Source organism: Gymnoscopelus braueri (assembly GCF_963280865.1).
Source record: "Gymnoscopelus braueri genome assembly, chromosome: 3".
In the NCBI taxonomy this organism is placed as follows: domain Eukaryota; kingdom Metazoa; phylum Chordata; class Actinopteri; order Myctophiformes; family Myctophidae; genus Gymnoscopelus; species Gymnoscopelus braueri.
In genome coordinates this window covers 30,398,451-30,416,088 of record NC_137612.1, presented here as the reverse complement: position 1 = coordinate 30,416,088, position 17,638 = coordinate 30,398,451, and the positions used below count along the sequence as shown (strand labels likewise).

At 40.9% G+C, this 17,638-nt stretch overlaps 1 protein-coding gene across 1 annotated transcript in view; it reads right to left on the bottom strand.

The window, feature by feature from the left end:
• The window catches only part of atp2b4 (ATPase plasma membrane Ca2+ transporting 4), a 122,267-nt gene that overhangs the window by 19,718 nt on the left and 84,911 nt on the right, over nucleotides 1-17,638 (bottom strand). Inside the window, exons 13-19 of the mRNA XM_080425215.1 lie at nucleotides 17,144-17,323; nucleotides 16,806-16,893; nucleotides 11,638-11,744; nucleotides 9,297-9,488; nucleotides 7,911-8,124; nucleotides 4,115-4,326; nucleotides 2,374-2,481 (exon numbers count right to left, since the gene is read on the bottom strand). Coding sequence (XP_080281341.1) covers nucleotides 2,374-2,481; nucleotides 4,115-4,326; nucleotides 7,911-8,124; nucleotides 9,297-9,488; nucleotides 11,638-11,744; nucleotides 16,806-16,893; nucleotides 17,144-17,323 — 1,101 coding nt within the window. The remainder of the gene's footprint in view (nucleotides 1-2,373; nucleotides 2,482-4,114; nucleotides 4,327-7,910; nucleotides 8,125-9,296; nucleotides 9,489-11,637; nucleotides 11,745-16,805; nucleotides 16,894-17,143; nucleotides 17,324-17,638) is intronic.

Below are 17,638 nucleotides of genomic sequence, written 5' to 3'. Positions count from 1 at the left end.
CTGATTATGCCATTACCACGCACCTCACTAAAGGCATTCCAATGTCAAAGAAAGTGAGTACACTTGCAGAGGTCTGACTGTTACTTTAACTCGAGTGTAAACAAATGTGAATTTTAAGTTGTTTAAACACGCGGGAGGATATTTTAAGGGAAGTGGTGGTGCTGTAAAATGTTGAGAATGTTTGGAATATTTGACATTAAAATGCATTGATAACCTTGATATCAGTCATTTATGACGTCAGTGCTACTTCAACGCCATATTTTGGCAAGGTTTCAACCCGCTATTGACTTCCATTATGAAATAACATAAAGTTTAATATTTAAAAAAATATAACACGTAAGTGGATGTACTTCCTTGGCCTACTGGTACTGTGCACAATAAATGTTAGCGCCGATAGGCCCAGCGGTTGGTAAGATTATCCCTTGATAACACATACGTATGTCTGTACATACTGTACAGACATACACATTTCTAGAGAGCTTTCGCCATACAGAGAGAGCCACACCTTAAAAATAACTATTCTCATTCTTACTTGAGCCGTTTATGTCATTCTCTTCCCTGTGTCTGCTTGTCAACACAGGAATCTCTCAAACTCTATCCCTCCGGCTGAACTCTCTCTGGTGCCAATGGAAGATTGTTTTAACCCATTCAAAAGTTGGTCTCTCCCTACACAAAGAGCATTTTCTTTCACCCAACCATCTAACTAAAAGTCATGGTTCTCTTTTATTTTGTCATCATCTCGTTGCAAGTTGACGATACTTTTCTTTATCGAACAGGAATTTACGTATCTATCACGTATCTAACTGTTACAGTACCGTATATAGAAGCGTTCATCATGGCCCACCCACCCATCTGACCAGACGGGTGGGCCACGAGTATTCTCAGAGCATGTTTATTTTAATGATCAATCTATCGATTGTGTTCCGGCTTGCATCAATGGAACCAACGTAGTACACTTTAATTTCATATTCATCACAATGAAAACAAAGTTAAAAAAAAAAAAAAATACCTTCATGTTAATTTTATATTATCAATACAATCTTTGTGTTTTGCCAATTATTTGGGGGCCCACATGCAATATCCTCGTGGCCCACAGGTTGGGAATGGCTGCTCTCTGGGCCTGAAGGGGCCTGAAGGGGCCTGAAGGGGCATGACACCGCAGGCTGATTTTGAAGTTTGTTTTCCAGTTCAGGACAAAAACTACAGCAGATTAAAAACATGGCAGACTAGTAAGCAACACAGCTGCACCAAACAAATTAAAAAAGAGTGTGATAGATTTTCATAGGTGTGTCCAGAGCCAAGGGCATGCTAATGTTGAAAGCATGATAGACACGTATTGACACACCTACTGTACAATCTAAACACATCGATGTGTTGCTTACATCACTGTGTACTACAGTGTACACAGTGATGGCAGCCTGCCATGTTTTCACCCTGCTGTAGTTTTTCACCTGAAGTGGAAAACTAACTACCAAATCAGCCTAGGGTGTCATCCCCCTTTAAGTCTACCTTGGCATAGACATAAAGTGTCTGTTCTGTATGTCAATTGGCAATTCTTTCATAACAATGTCCAACCTGTTCATAGTAGTGAAACGCGTTGTCTCAGGTGCAATGTTCCATTATACAGAGCGCTAATTTCCATCCGCACTGAATCATTCAGTGAGCAACCGAGCCAGGGGCATTGTCAGCCTGCAAGAGTCTACTCGTACTGACAAGATAGAAAGTGAAAATGGTCAGTCTTAAAGTTTATCTTATCTACAGGGCTCTACTGCTCTCTTCTTTCTCACTCTCTGTTCCGCATGCACTCCCACTGCTGGCAAAGCAATCAAAAACTTGGACCTGTTGTGATTTGGTGCTCTGTGCCACGTGTCAACGGGTTTTGACACGTGCACTTGGCGGCATCATTGTAAACAATAGTGCGTCTGAGGCTTTTGTCTTTTACCTTGTTAGATCTCATATCAAACTGTAAGCCGTTTATTTTAGTAAGTATTTTAGTTTCCCACTAAGTGTTTGTGAAACCCAATTGCTGTTTAAAGGGGTAGTTCACCCCCAAAATAACTTTTTTTCTATTGATTACTCACCCCATGGAGCCTTGAATTCATAGATATTTTTTTGTTTTTGTCACATTCCTAAGCCAATAATTTGATTATAATAAATTTAGCCCCATTGATTCCGGTAGGAGACACAAATGCATTTGTGTCTAAATTTATTATAATCAAATAATAAAGGAAGGAATGCGACAAAAACAAAAAAATATCCATGAATTCAAGGCTCCATGGGGTGAGTAATCAATAGAAAAAAAGTTATTTTGGGGGTGAACTACCCCTTTAAGTTTGATTTGTCCGCTTGAAAGTATAGTGTCTCCTACTGTACCTGTCCCCAGAGCAGCTCTCCTATACCGATGAACACACACCACAACCACTGGTCAATGGTTAGAGCAGTGCAGGAGAAAGGCTTCCCTCCAAACTGCACAATGAGGATCTGGAACAAAGAAAAGTCAAGTCACATCCATCTCTCTCTGTGTGTATGTGTCTGTGTCTGTGTGTGTGTGTGTGTGTGTGTGTGTGTGTGTGTGTGTGTGTGTGTGTGTGTGTGTGTACAGTGCCATCTTTTTGTTACTTTTTCTGATTCTCATTTATGCATTCACTCATTACTCCTCTAGTCTAGACAACCCAATGTGGTTAAAATGTGCAAAGGAGTCTTGCCTGTATTAAATTCACTTTCCTAATTTAAGCGGCAAGCAAGCTTCTCTAGCAAACAGGTGAATAGGAACAGACAGGACTCGTGTCGTATCAGGAACATCAGTGTTTCCCCTATATGCATTCAACAGCAGCACTGGGCCGCTGCTGAAGAATGAGCGGCACTGTGATTAAATCAAGTTACAACAGGCACCAGAGAGATGTCAACATTGAAGCAAACCAACGTTGATCGGGCTTATCATTTGCTGAGGAGGACAACAACAAAAGAAAAGAAAAAGAAAAAAAAGATACTAGCAACTTCACTCCATCACATACTGTAGATTGCATCGCCACCCTAAAATATTCAAGAAAGCAACACCTTTGCTCGATGGAGTATAAATTACGCTTAACGTTACAACAAAGGTAATCATTTGATTGGAATGGGCAAGGAAACATCTGTGAAATAAACATTTGGAAGATCCATAATGATCTTGCATACAAAAATATAGAAGCCTCGGTATTGCCCATACACAGAGTGGTTTGGCTGGAGGCGGTCCACAGGGCCACTGTGTGGTGCCTTGGAATCATTTTCTTTTAATTCGATTTTTTTTGTTGTTGGATGATAGATATTCACTGGCGCTGCTACAACTTCATCATAGGGGAAACACTGGCCATGTAGCTCCCATCACGTTGACTTTGCTCAAACAAATTGTGTTAAGTCCTATGTGAATACACCTCAACACCCAGTATAATCTAGAATATTATAAAGAGAATGTGTAACTTCTTGATAATCTACTGTATGTAATTCACACCTATAAAAATATTTGTGAGAAGTACTTGTGAGACTATAAGTAAGCAGTGAAATAGAGCTGTTGGATGTGTGCACTAAAGAAACAAGTCTGTGAAACCAAAGAATTGTACTCTTCTGTACCTTGACACAAATCTAATAATAAAAATCTAGAATACTGAAAGACAGCTTTTTAAAAGGTACACACTGGGAGCGTGAAAATTAAACGAAATTAATATTTCTCATTAAACTATTAATTTGGTTGATGCCTCGTTCATGAAGGATTACGCTTTTATTCGCAGTAAAAATCGACCTAGTTATTTTTTTTTAAATACGGCACTTTATCGCCTCGTTATATTTGCGTTCTATGTGGATGTATTCATGACACAAACAGCATTTTAAATGAATGCAAATTAATTGCAAGAAACAAACACTCCCGCTGTGTAAGGACACAGTAAAATACAGTACATCAACAGTTTTTGGAAGAAAGAAATCTGGAAATATAACAGTAATATCACCATTAAAAGTGATAATTATTTAGGCCTAGGATATACAGTAGGCCTGTGGCACTCCCAAATTCAATACAGGAAAAAAAAAAGCATGCGTGCATGTGTGCACGTGTGTGTAAATTTATCAGACCATACAGTACCTGCAGGACAAACGTCCCCAGGACCACAGAGCAGAAGATGGGGTTGCGCCAGATTCCCTCAAAGACGTTCCTCTCCCCGTGGATCTTCCTGGCATTGATTTCGTTGAAGAGCTGCATCATGACGAAGACGTTGAAGACAATGGTGTAGTGCTCAGAGGGCGGGGAGTGGAGCGGTGCGTTGCGACCACTGTCAATGTCAAAGAAGTGCTCACCTGCGAAAAGGAAGAGAGCATAGAGATGCTGTGTCAGGGATCTCTGATGATCTACGTTGTGGTCAGGGAGGGTGTTATTGATTAAATTGTGTCAGTTGTAAAACACTGCATTTTTAGACCACTTAAATAAATAAACTAGGGCATTGAAATTGGTTCAGTAAGTGGGCATTGAATTGGGGCATTAACATTTGTCAAAAACAGTTCTGCTGCTGACACACAAAAAGCCTATTACGCATTTAAGTATGCCGTTTCCAGGACTGTTATGAATTTTGACATAAAAATAAAACGCTGGTTAACTAGACACACAATATAAACTGACAAATACAATTACAGATAAACACCCAATTAATTCTACAAGATGAAAAAGATAACCAGCACTACAGACATATCACTGCCACAATTAACTCATTTCATGTCTATTTATATTTCAGGGCTATTTAAAAATATTTTTCAGCCATTTGAACAACTTAAATTATGAGTGTGAAGATGCAGGAACGAAAAGCTAGAACAAAACACCGAAACGCATCATTTTGTATGTGGAACCAGGAAGTTATGATTATGGGTAAGTCGGATTCGTTTCCGGTGGGGGTTGGCCTCCGCCAGGGCTGCGCATCTATCCTGTTTATGATATTCATGGACAGGATCTCGGGACGCAGTCGTGGAGGAGAGGGTATACGGTTCGGGGAGCTAAGGGTTGCTTCACTGCTTTTTGCGGATGATGTGGTCCTGATGGCACCATCGGTCCGAGACCTTCAACTCTCACTGGATCGGTTCGCGGTCGAGTGTGCAGCGGCTGGGATGAGGATCAGCATCTCCAAATCTGAGGCCATGGTTCTCAGCAGGAAACCGATGGATTGTGCACTCTGGGTAAATAACGAGACTTTGCCCCAGGTTAAGGAGTTTAAGTATCTCAGGGTCTTGTTCCCAAGTGAGGGGAAGACGGAACAGGAGATCAGCCAGAGAATCGGAGAAGTCGCTGTGCTGCACTGTTGTGACGAAGGCAAAGCTCTCGATATACCGAGCAATCTTCGCTCCTACTCTCACCTATGGTCATGAAGTGTGGGTCATGACCGAAATAATAAGATCGTGGATACAAAATGAGTTTTCTCAAACGGGTGACCGGCCCCTCCCTTAGAGATAGGGTAAGAAGTTCAGTCATCCGTGAGAGACTCGGAGTAGAACCGCTGCTCCTTGACTTGGAAAGGAGCCAGCTTAGGTGGTTCGGGCATCTACAGTAGTACGGATGCCTCCCGAGTGTCTCCCTAGGGAGATCCTCGCTGCACGTCCCACTGGGAGGAGACGCCGTGGCAGACCAAGGACCAGATGGGGGGATTATATCTCCACACTGGCCTTGGAACGCCTCGGGATCCCCCAGGAGGAAGTTGCTAATGTTGCTCTGGAAAGGGAAGATTAAATCGATTACTTTGATTAACTGTTGCACTGCTATTCCACATATTAACCGACCGAGCCATGAGGGTGGCCATCTCATTTCAGTTTTAAGGGGTGCTTATGCTGATAGATAGTCTTTTTTTTATTTTTTATGAGCACATCATATGTGCCGGTTTGTTCAACAGGTTGCACTGTTGAACATTCATAGCACTAAGGGCTGGGCATATTTTTCACTTTGTGGCGCAGAGTTGAAAATATTAATCTTTAATGGTGGGCTTTCAAGAATTTCAGAATACTATCAATAGTCACCATTAACATCTGCCCTGTTCCATGCTCTTCATACAATACAAATAAACGCTTTTCAGACCAAAAGTCTGAAAAGAGGGCCATGGCGTTCTATGGCTGGTTAAGATAAAGTCATTGAGGGTGCTCTTTGGTCCAAAAGGGGGAAATCATGAATCCAAAGCACTCAAAGAAAACAAATAAATGTTAACAAAGCTATAATAAAAAAAAACTAGTTCATCATCGAACACAATTGCCTGAAGAAATCCACTTGAGTACAAAACATGTAGGCATGTATTTTTTTACTTGTTCTGTGATTAACTATCCTGTTTTATTAAAGCTTTTTTAACCTTCTGAAGAGTGCCTTGGGATTATTTTCTTTGGATTGTAATTGCTCTTTAGACACAGGACTTCAGGCATCCCCCATTTCACAATTTACCTACCTTATTCCAAGGACAATTCTATATTTTTTAAATGGAAAGTAACAGATAAAATAGAACTCTCATTCGTGCGTGCGTGCGTGCGTGCACACACACAGTGAAACACTTGACAGAAACGTGGCTTTCATGGTGGTGGATGTGATGTTAGAGGTAAACTAACCTAAATGTGCAGTTTGTAGTCCCGCTGACTTTGGTGACCTCATGGCCTGGTAATGAATTTAACGGATAGTTCCGGTCATGGATTAGGATTGGCTGAGCTGTGTTCAAAGCCGTTGTAAAATATGTTCTAAAATCACTATAAGCCATGGCCTTTTGGGGCTTATTCCTGTATTAACTCATCCTCTAGACCAGTGGTTCCCAGAAAACCTTTTCTGGATCAGGGCCCACTTGAAAATCTTGAAAGCAATAGTGGCAAACCCATCTGACCACTTAAAGTGGCAGCCGAATGGCTGCCACGTTAAGTGGTGAGATGGGTGGGGCGTGGGCATTTTCAGTGCATGCTTATTTAAATGATCAATCAATCGATTGTGTTCTGGCTTGGATCAATGGAACCAACGTAGTATAAAATGCTATTTTTTGGTATCACAATGAAAATATTTTTTTAAAGGTTTTAAAGACAAAATACCTTGATATCTTCCAATACTTTTTTTAGTACACTGTTGAGAATAATGGGCTTGAGAGTTCACAAGCAGATGCGCTTCATTTTACATAATGGGATCAGTTTTTAGCAACAATGTATCTCTCTATCAATGTCACAGAACACCTTCCCATCTCTTTTTGTGGGATGTCCTCTTCCCTTTGTTTTTTTCTCAGCTTAGAACATTTTAGACAGAGAGTTAAAAGACAGGAAAAAGACATGGGTACATTGTAGCTGCAAATAGGTGAATGTACAATTGTGTCAACATGGACTGTTAGAAGTTGAAAGCTGTGAGGGGTCCAGACCAATCACAGACAGACATTTATTCTTCTATGACCAAATCTGTGACGCCTCTTTATCGGCAACACCATCCCCACCGACTGTTCAATTTCAAAAACGATTTGGGAGAAATGTTTCAACAGCTTAATAACACATATACACCTACTTCTGAGAAGTTTGGACAAAACTGTCATTGATTTATGGCCAAATTTGCACCAGGCACTTGGTACTACTGGCTATTGGGTGATTTCAAAATAATTTTACACATGATTTATCAGTGTTAGGAAACATATCCTACGAGTTTTGTAATAACTGGACAAACACATTTCAATTCATTGTCTGTTCTGTGTATGCCACGCCCATTTGTTGCATGTGTAGAGCCCCCTAGTGGTTGATTTGAATTTAGCTTTCAAGGTATGCTCCAGGTACAGTATTGACAATTGCACACACACAAGCTCCCCGGAGGACGTGGCAACACAATGTGCAGGCAGACTATCAGTGCTACTACACCCCCCCTAATGCCATGTCCAGCTCTAGCTCCTATCATTCAGCCTTACCAGCAAAGAGGAGGGTGAAGATGATGGTAAGCTGATAGACAGCGTGGCCCAGGATGTTCTTCATCATGGTACGGGAGATGAGAGGCTTGTTGCGGCCGTACGGCTTGCGCAGGAGCAGGGACTCGGTCGGGGGTTCTGTGGCCAGCGCCAGGGAGGCCAGAGTGTCCATGATGAGGTTGACCCACAACATCTGCACCGCTTTCAGGGGAGAGTCCTAGAGGGAGGGGAGGGGCAGTGAGACCAGGTAACAGACACTGGTCGACTGGATCTGTCGACTGATGTCAAGTCAGTCGCATGGTGCATGATGAATATGGCACGGTGAGTTGACAGACCAACCGCCGTAATTTAATTTGTATAATCATGATATCGACTAGGGATTCAACAGTTCATTTAACTAATTGATTGAATCAATATTTAAAACAAAATATTGATTTAAATAAAATTAAAAAAAAAAAAAAAAAAAAAACATTAGCTAAAATAGCCCATCTATAAGGTCACAACATGAGGTTATGCGATGTGTTGTGAGCTTGTACATAAGCTATTTTCGCAGTAGCCCATTGTATGACAAAGTATAAAATAGGGATTAAGTAGTTAATCAGACCAATCAATTTAGTATATTATAAAACGATAATATACACATACAAAAAAAGATTATAGATTAATCAAAAAGGTTGTTGCTAGACTAGACCGCATTTTTTATCCAAGTGAGGTCCATCGCAACGTGGATGGCTTGCGTAACTCATGTCAAAACTGTCAAACAAGGCAGTCCTCAATATTTTCACAAACATACTTTAGTGTACTATTTAGCTGTAAAATTTGAGTTTTTAACATGGCTAGCTGTCAGCCAGGGTTGAACACGGCATAGCAAAAACCAAGCAACGCCCAACTCGCAATATATAACTGCTGGATTGTTTCAGAAACCAATGTACACACAGCATCGAGAGAAAGAAGGTAAACAAAATTGTGAACGTATAATTATCAAACTGGGAATGGACACAGCAGCTGTACAGTGTACATTAAATGCAACAAAGATGTGGGTATACATGGATGCAAAAATGTGTACTGTAAGTGCAACATCAATCCGAAGTATGTGCAAGGAGTGTACAGTTTCACATGTGCAATGTATTTTTTTTTTCAAATGCTGAAGGTTTTACAAGGATTTGTAGGATATGTATTAGGCGATAACATACAGGCTACATAATGAATACTGTATAAACAGAATGTGGATACATGTCTTGTACTGCAGGCAAGTTATGAGACAACATTTCTGGCTACAGTCCCGATTTATACTTTGTTGCGTGCCGGTGTCATGAATAAGAAAAAGCCTGCGACAGGTTGTCAGCTTGTAGATCTGCTATTTTCGGTTATAAATTAAGCATACAGTACCTGTGTGATACAGGCACCGGTGAAGGCCACAATGACGGCCACAACGTTGACAGTGAGCTGGAACTGGAGGAACTTGGAGATGCTGTCGTAGACATTTCTCCCCCACATGACGGCCTTGACAATGCTGGAAAAGTTATCGTCTGTCAGAATGATGTCCGAGGCTTCCTTGGCTACATCTGTACCAGCGATACCCTGACGAGAGACGGAAGCAGAGATGTGATGATGACCATAACAAAAGTAGTATGTACTTTCCCGTCCGAGTTGCATTATATGACTACAAATCGGAAGCTGCATTATTTGACATGTTTATGGCTATGTTTGCTTCTAATGCACAAAATACAATCACCCAATGATGTGGGTTTGATAAGAGGTACTGTAAGATGAGGCTGAATCTGCTTTTATTAAAGTATTGTCTACAATTATCACATTTGGAAAAAGGGGGTTGGTAGTAGTCAAGTGGTTTTGAAGGTTGGACAGGGTACAAGTCCCTGTCCACATGTCCCATGGTGTGGTGGTTTAAATCCTAAGAATCATCATCACTGCTCAATACATGTACATATCAGTTATTTTTCTCCCAAAGGAGTTTTACAGTACATTTTTATTTGCTCTATCTTTACCCTCATTCATATTCCATATCCTATGAGTTATGGATACATTTTATCCACAAAAATGTGGGTAATCCAAACTTTTGCAAATTAAATGCACCTCGATGAAAACAACAAGCACGTCACTTCCTCACTGATGGGATACATAGTGTTGTTGGGTTACGGGGGAGCGCTTGTTTTATTTCACTCAACATCCCTGCATACTTCCTTTAGTCTACTCATTTAGTAGCGAGTTGCGTGCCCTGCGTCCAACTACTGCCGATGTGCTCATGAGCAAGAATCTACTCTAGACCTTCAGATGCTCCAGTATGTTGTAGGTCGTCAGTGGCCAACAGTGGAGGAAAACAACACGTGTGCTGAACAAAGGCCATTTTGCACGATCAAAAGTGTCATCTGAGTTTAAATTGAATGGAGGGCTTTTTGTGTCAGAAATAATCTCTGTTGATGGGAATTGATTTGGGCTCAAATGAATCAGCTATTAGGGATAAACAATGAGCCATTGGCTCACATAATGGCTGCTGGATCTGGCTGGCTCAATCAGACAAGATTCAATTTTAAAAACACAGGGTGGACTCAGGCCATATGTGCTGGTCCAAGCACAAGTGTGTTTTAACAAGAATTCATCCCTTGTGTTTCCTGGGAACTGAAATTCTAAGCTTTGACTCTGATACATATATATATAGATATATATATATCAATATATATATATAAATATATATCTACATATACCTATATAGATATATATCTGGTCATATATATATGACCAGCTGTCTCCGTGCTGCAAATTTGGGCCAACTCATACCCTGGGCTATATCATTATCCTCTCCATTTTCAATTAAACTGCTTTTAGGTTAGACTCACAACCTCCGTCAAGCTGTTCATTTATCTCATGTAAAGTGAGCGGTGGAGTATGGTGACGGACAGTAGAGTAAACAGTGATGCAGTGGTAACCGTTTCTGTCTGTCCTTTCCTGACCTCACAGGGCTTGCATAACCGCTAGAGCGACTGCTCTAACCACTGCTACCGATTAGATGTGCAAGTCTCTCTCTCTCCCTCTCTCTCTCTCTCTGTGGGCTTAATGGTATGTGTCTTGCTGAGCATCTCCTAACGCCATTAGTCTCTCTCCTCCGTGGCTAATGCATCTCTCTCTCCTGTGGGCTCATTTATTCACAGCCAGTTGCCCTAGCTGCAGGGTCTCGCAGTTAGCCCAGCAGGGGCAGGATGAGGGTGCACCCCCTACTGTTTGCCACTTTAAATCAATGAAAATAGAACGACAACTTTTGGCATGGGTGAAAATTGGATATGTTGTAGAGGGACTGCGGTCAAAGTCATTGGGGAGTTATGAAGTAAAAACAAATCTATGCAGGCTACAGAAGATCATAAGATACGAGGTTTACACTTTAATACAGGAAGGCACACACTCTTGTACTGTACAAGGCATGCAGTGATCTAGCACACACATATTCACTGTGCTCAAAAGCCAACTCATTCAAGGTCAACTTTTGTTACACTGCCTTAATGAAGGAGCTGCCATTAATTTGGAGACTTATCAGGGATGAGGTTCGGCTAAAATTACTTTTTGAAGGCGGCATTAGAAATATAATTACATTGTTAGTCTCTCGCTAACACAACTGTGCTGAGAAAATAAACGTGGCAAAATGCAACAGTCAGATTAGACAACCTGGAAACAGTCAAGGAATCAATTTAATGGAAAAATCGTTAAAAAAGGTTGTTACCATGGCAAATCCAACATCAGCCTTCTTGAGGGCAGGGCCATCGTTAGTGCCATCTCCTGTTACAGCCACCACCTGCCGTGTTTCCAAAACACAGCTGTCAATGATACCTGTGTTAGAAAACAAAGACATGGCATCCCATTAGTTCTTAGTGAACCATGTTTCGAAAAGGTTCTAGCACAGGACAATCCTCTGTGTTCATTTAACTCTGAGAGTGTACAAATGTATCAGAATTTAGTTACATTTGTACACTCTCTGAGTTACGAATGGATAAATCAACCCTGAGGATTTTACAGTGTGATAGGACATGAAGAATACATAGATGTACTTTGTTTCTGCCTATTTGGATACATTTTTCCCAAAATAAGCTGGTTGCATTCGGCGAGAGGGGAAGACAAGCAATACATCACGGGCTACATTCAAACCCATGATAGTAGGCCGGGAATAGGTCCGTGCCTACTCTGTACGCAGTGAGCATACTTGTACTAACCAGTTGAGTCCTGAGGTTGTCCCGTGTTTGTTTTATGATAACTAAATGACTCAAAATACCCCCTCAGACAACAATCTACAATACCCACTCCTAGCCTACAATCTGTAGTCAAAACCCATTCAGACTACTATCTACAGTACCCACTCATTCTACAGTCCGCATTCAATACCCACTCAGACTGCAATCTACAGTCAGTACTCACTCAGGGTACTATTTGTCACAGTACATTTGCCCATAAGTTAAATTTTGACCTCTGCATTTAACACACCTTAACTCTTAGGAGCACTAGGCACTATTGATATATTGCCCATGGAGCATCTAGGTTAAAGGAGTAGTTCACCCCAAAAATGACTTAAATTTTACCTCTGCATTTAACAAACCTTAACTCTTAGGAGCACTAGGCACTATTGATATAGTGCCCATGGAGCATCTAGGTTAAGTGTCTTGCTCAGGGACACTGAAACATAGACCAGGACCGGGTAGCGAACCGAGGATCTTCCGATTCCCAGATGGCATCTGTACCTATTTAGCTATGGCTGACCCCGCCTACTGCCAGTCTACAGTACAGCTTTAATATTTCAATTAATGAAAATGTTCTACTCTTGACATTTATTCATTTGACTGTATACACTAAAATGGTTATCTGTTCATCTGTTTGTTATATATTAATTCTTTACTTTATTACGTTTTCGAAAAGCTCTATAGAAATAAAGTCAATATTATAGTTGTGCTTAGATTTTGAGGGACTTTTGGGCGATCCAATAGCTGAGTGGTTAGGGCGTGTACCACATAATGTAGCCCTGATGGCGAGTCCCTAGTTCAAAAATAAAAATGATATTGAGCGAGTGTTTACTGGCTCACCCTTCCCTTATTCAGAACCTGCACCTGTGTACACCACCACTCGTTCTCCCCTCAACCACCAAACTATGCCGCACTGCGCGCAGGGCTCTACATACATGCATGTGGTTTTAATGCAGGAAAATGCAAGTGAACCTGCGGATGAAAATGTACAATTTAGCCAGAGCAACTTATAAGTGCAAGATCTGACTAAATAATACAAATCCTAGTGTCTGGAAATTCTCAATCAGTCAGTGATTTGTTGAGGCAAAACGGAGTTGGAGACACCTATTTCTAAGATAGAAGTATAATACATGAAATCATGGGAGGGAGGTGTGTACAGTACACACACACACACACATACCGTACAGACTGTATTAGAACAAGTAACCAACATACAATAATGGTATCTTGCCTTTTACTAAACCAAGGGATATAATCAGGCCTGGAATTTCGTCATTTTAGGGGCTAGGCCACATGAATTTAACTTGAAGGTTAAGGATGATTTAATTTTAATATAGTACAAGAATAGCATAACTATCAGTAAAATATAAACATTTTATTTCACAGAATAATGTATTGGCAAATTACCAATATTTGTACAAAGTCATATTGGTCTCAATATTTGTCACGTTCAGCCCTGGACTTCACTGACTGAAGTAGGGGTCACATGGATCACATTCACAGATTAGAGATTTTATGTAGGCTACTTTTCCCACAAGTTATTTTCATAAAAATGTGATTGAACATGCACTAATAATGACTTTAGTTGATTTCTCACTATTTAAAATATAGTATTTCTTAATTATTAATAATTATAGCTTGTAGATTTTCACAATTTTGAATTGTTTTTAAATAATAATTGGCTAGGTCAACCTGGCCTGGTGGGGATCTGCCCTGTGCACAGACTTTGAATTTGCTTGCAGTTATTCATTTCTATTGCTTGCTGGATATTAAGACTCATAATTTGGGGATTTTGTCACATTTATTATTCTATATTTTGTTGTTGATCAAGCGTTGGGTTTTGTACTGTGATTTGATGTGCACATATGCGCTGCAACTGACAATCAATGAGACAGACAGCTGCTATGCAGTTCACTTGTTCTACTGGGTAGTTCCTAGTTCTAGTAAAATGGTAGTTTCAATGTTCAAGACAAGGGTAGGGTAGCCTACATTAATGATAAAAAACATCGAGCACATCTGTGGCAAAAATACCAATGGCGACGTTGTCAACAAAGCGCTCTCTCTCCCCCCCACGGCATTTTAAGATGGAATATAGGCACGGAAAAAATCTAAATGTGCAGCATTTCACTTCATGCTGTCCAATAAAGAGTTTAGAATCTCAGCCAGACAGCTGGTGGTGTACTATCTACCTGAGGAGGAACGGTGATATCAACTGTGGCCGTAGGGCATGTAATTTTTCGAGGGGCACGCAGCCAAACAGAGGGGCAACGAGGGCCATGGCGAGGGTGGCTGCAATGAAATCCCTGCCCTGGATATAATTGCGTTTAAATGTAGATTATCACAATACATTTGAAAAAACATTGAACTGTTTACCAGCCTCAGGCCAGGCTGCATCAGTTCTCGCCAACAGCTTGGGTTTGATATCGAGGGCAACAATCAATGGCGGGTGCTAATTTATTTATCACACATATAGCCGTATTTATTTCAAGAGACAATGATAAAATAGCATACTATCAGCACATTGATTTAACCACTTAAACCCTCGGGGGCCCCAGGGGTCTATTCTTGGTCCCCTCTACACCAAATCTTTTCGCAGAAAATAGCCGATCTACAAGCTCACAATGTCGTAATGTTTTTATTTCATTTGGTGTGAATGCAACCTTATAAAAGGTCTTTACTCATCGGGGGTGGGATGAATAAACAATAAAAAAATTGGCAACGAGTATTATGCATTTCGTTGTCGTCAATTGTAAACCTTGTATGTCCAAAACAGTTACTTTTAGGGAAATGGAAAGAACCTGACTTAACCACTTTTACTTTCAAAACAGTTAAAAAAATAGCAGATCTACAAGCATGCATGTCGTGATGCAGCAATGCGCTGTGAGCTTATAGATTGGCTATTTCCGCAACTTTTGCATGACACTGCTGTACAACGAACTAGGGCATACATTTATATCAAAAAAAGAAAAGGAAAAAAAAGGGAACAAAAACATAAAAAGTTGAAATATGCAATAACCCCCCCCGGTGTAGAAGGCCCTTAACCCATTAAATCCGGGAACGCATCTGTGTAACCACTTTAACCATTATTTTATACTTTGGCTATTCAAAAATAGCAGATACAAGCTCATAGCACTATGATAGCACTAAAATAGCAAAAATCGTAAAGAAATTGATTTGAGTTACAAATGTTCGCTTTAAAAAAATATATATTCAAAGATTTGCACACATTTTCATGATTTTTCAAAAAATAGCTGATCTACAAGCTCATAGCACTCTGTGCCGCGTTATGAGCTTGTATACAGTATCTTCTATGTTTTAATAGCCAAAGTATAAGATAATGGTTAAAGTGGTTAAAATCTAAAACTAGAAAAAGTGCTCCTCGGAGCACAGGTCAGGTAGGTTATTGTGGCCTCCTGGTGGCGCTATAATAGGCCAATGTGAAAAGGGTGCCATTTATTCTTAGGTCGTTCACGGCAATCGGACACTGCATTCATGATTTGAGGCATTTTGTTCCAACAATGTGTTTTGCTAAATTAGACCTGCTGGTGGCGCTATAACAGGCCAATGTGAAAAAGGGTGGGATTTCCTCCTTGACCTAGTGGGAATGTGTTTGTGAAATTTCACGGAAATCACAAGCTGCGTTCATGATTTGAGGCATTTTGTTTAAAACGGACCAATCCTGCAAATTTTGGAAGCCAACCTTAGCCAATGAAGATGGAATATGGGAAATCGGACAGATCCTTGTTGATCACATGACTATAGAGATACTGTGTACCGATTTGCATGACGTTTGGATAAAATCTGTAGGAGTAATGTAAAAAAATGGGTTTTGCACAAATCGGCCTCCAGGTGGCGCTATAACAGGCCCATGTGAAAACTTTGAGGCAGAGGTTCTGAATTGGCATCCAGGGGAGTGTGTGTGCACAGTTTCGCAGCGACTGGGCCAACGGTGCCGGAGATATGCTGCTAACACACGGACAGGACACACGGACACACACACGGACGGACGGACGGACGGACGGACGGACGGAGGGTAAAACATACTCTCTCGCCATGCCTTTCGGCCTGGCGGGGACAATGACAGATGCTTTCCCGGTCTTAATGGGTTAAGGCTGGAGACTTTCTTCATTTTGCTTTCTGGTGCTGTCTGAAGGGATACATATGGAAATCTAAAACCAGCAACTAGTGATGCCTGTGTTTACTGTTGATGTGGGTATGCCTTGTCTTTGTAAACATGCCTGGAAGTTGGCAGTGGTCATGTTGATCACATTCTGCGAAAGAGTGATTGATTTCTCTATGATTCCAGACTTTTTTCCCCCAACACAGTAAAAAGGGAAATTAGTCTGCATTTCTTTTATACTAAAGCGCCTTGATCTAAAGTGCTCTACAATGTGTGTTACATTCACCCATTCACATTCCCTCTCCCATGACGGGGGCATCAATGGCACAAACCTGCCATCGATGAACCTAGGGGTTCAGTGTCTTGCTCGAGGAAACTTAAAACACAAAGCCAGGAGGGCCCGGGGATCGAACTAGGAACTTTCTGGTTCCCAAACATTCGCTCTACCTCCTGAGCCAGTGCCACCCCTGTACAACACTGATTCAATCATCTGTGTTAATCTGCAATCCACAAATATATCGAGGTAGCAGATCGACTTACCCTTGACTAGTGTGTGTTTGTCCGTTGGGGAGGAGCGAGCCAGCACACGTAGCTTCGGCCAAACCTTATCCAGACGCTCTTGTTCCACCTGGAGTATGAAACATCAACATATAATGTATTATTTGTTAATTAAGTCCATTATGTGCTTCCACCTCAATTACTTTAATTCTTCTTTTTCCTTTCCAAAATAAATGTCCCACTCCCTGCGATGGTTGTCACAGTGGTAGTTATTGTACTTGATTAACAATAGATTACATTTTAATGTGAGCATTAATTACATTAATGAGCATACATTGATTTTGAGTAATGTCCACCACTGCTCTAGTGGCTAGCCTCACCTCTCCCTGGTCATTACGGATCTGCTGGTTAAACTCTTTGCCTTCCAAACAGATGAAGTCTTCGCCGGGCGTCAGGATGCCACACTTGGTTGCAATGGCACGGGCAGTATTGATGTTGTCTCCAGTCACCATGCGCACAGTTATGCCAGCACGCTGACACCTTCTAATAGCATCTGGTACCTGGAAAAGTGTAAAAATGGGAAATTAATGATTAATCAAGAATGGAAATGAGTGACCAGCCAAAGTTGCCAGTTTACGCCACTTGAAGTTAGAATTCAGCTAATATAATAATAATATTCCAAAAAGCTGATCTGTTGCATTGTATCAACAAATAATTGACTAGCCAAGCTTTGATTCATTCAGATTAGAAATACATTTCTTTTGTGCATTGTAAGCACGAGGGAAGTGATTGAGGAAACGAAATTGCAAGATGTTTGACTCAAGGGAAGGGTCACAAACATCTTGAGGAGAAATGATTGCATAAGATGTTGAAAG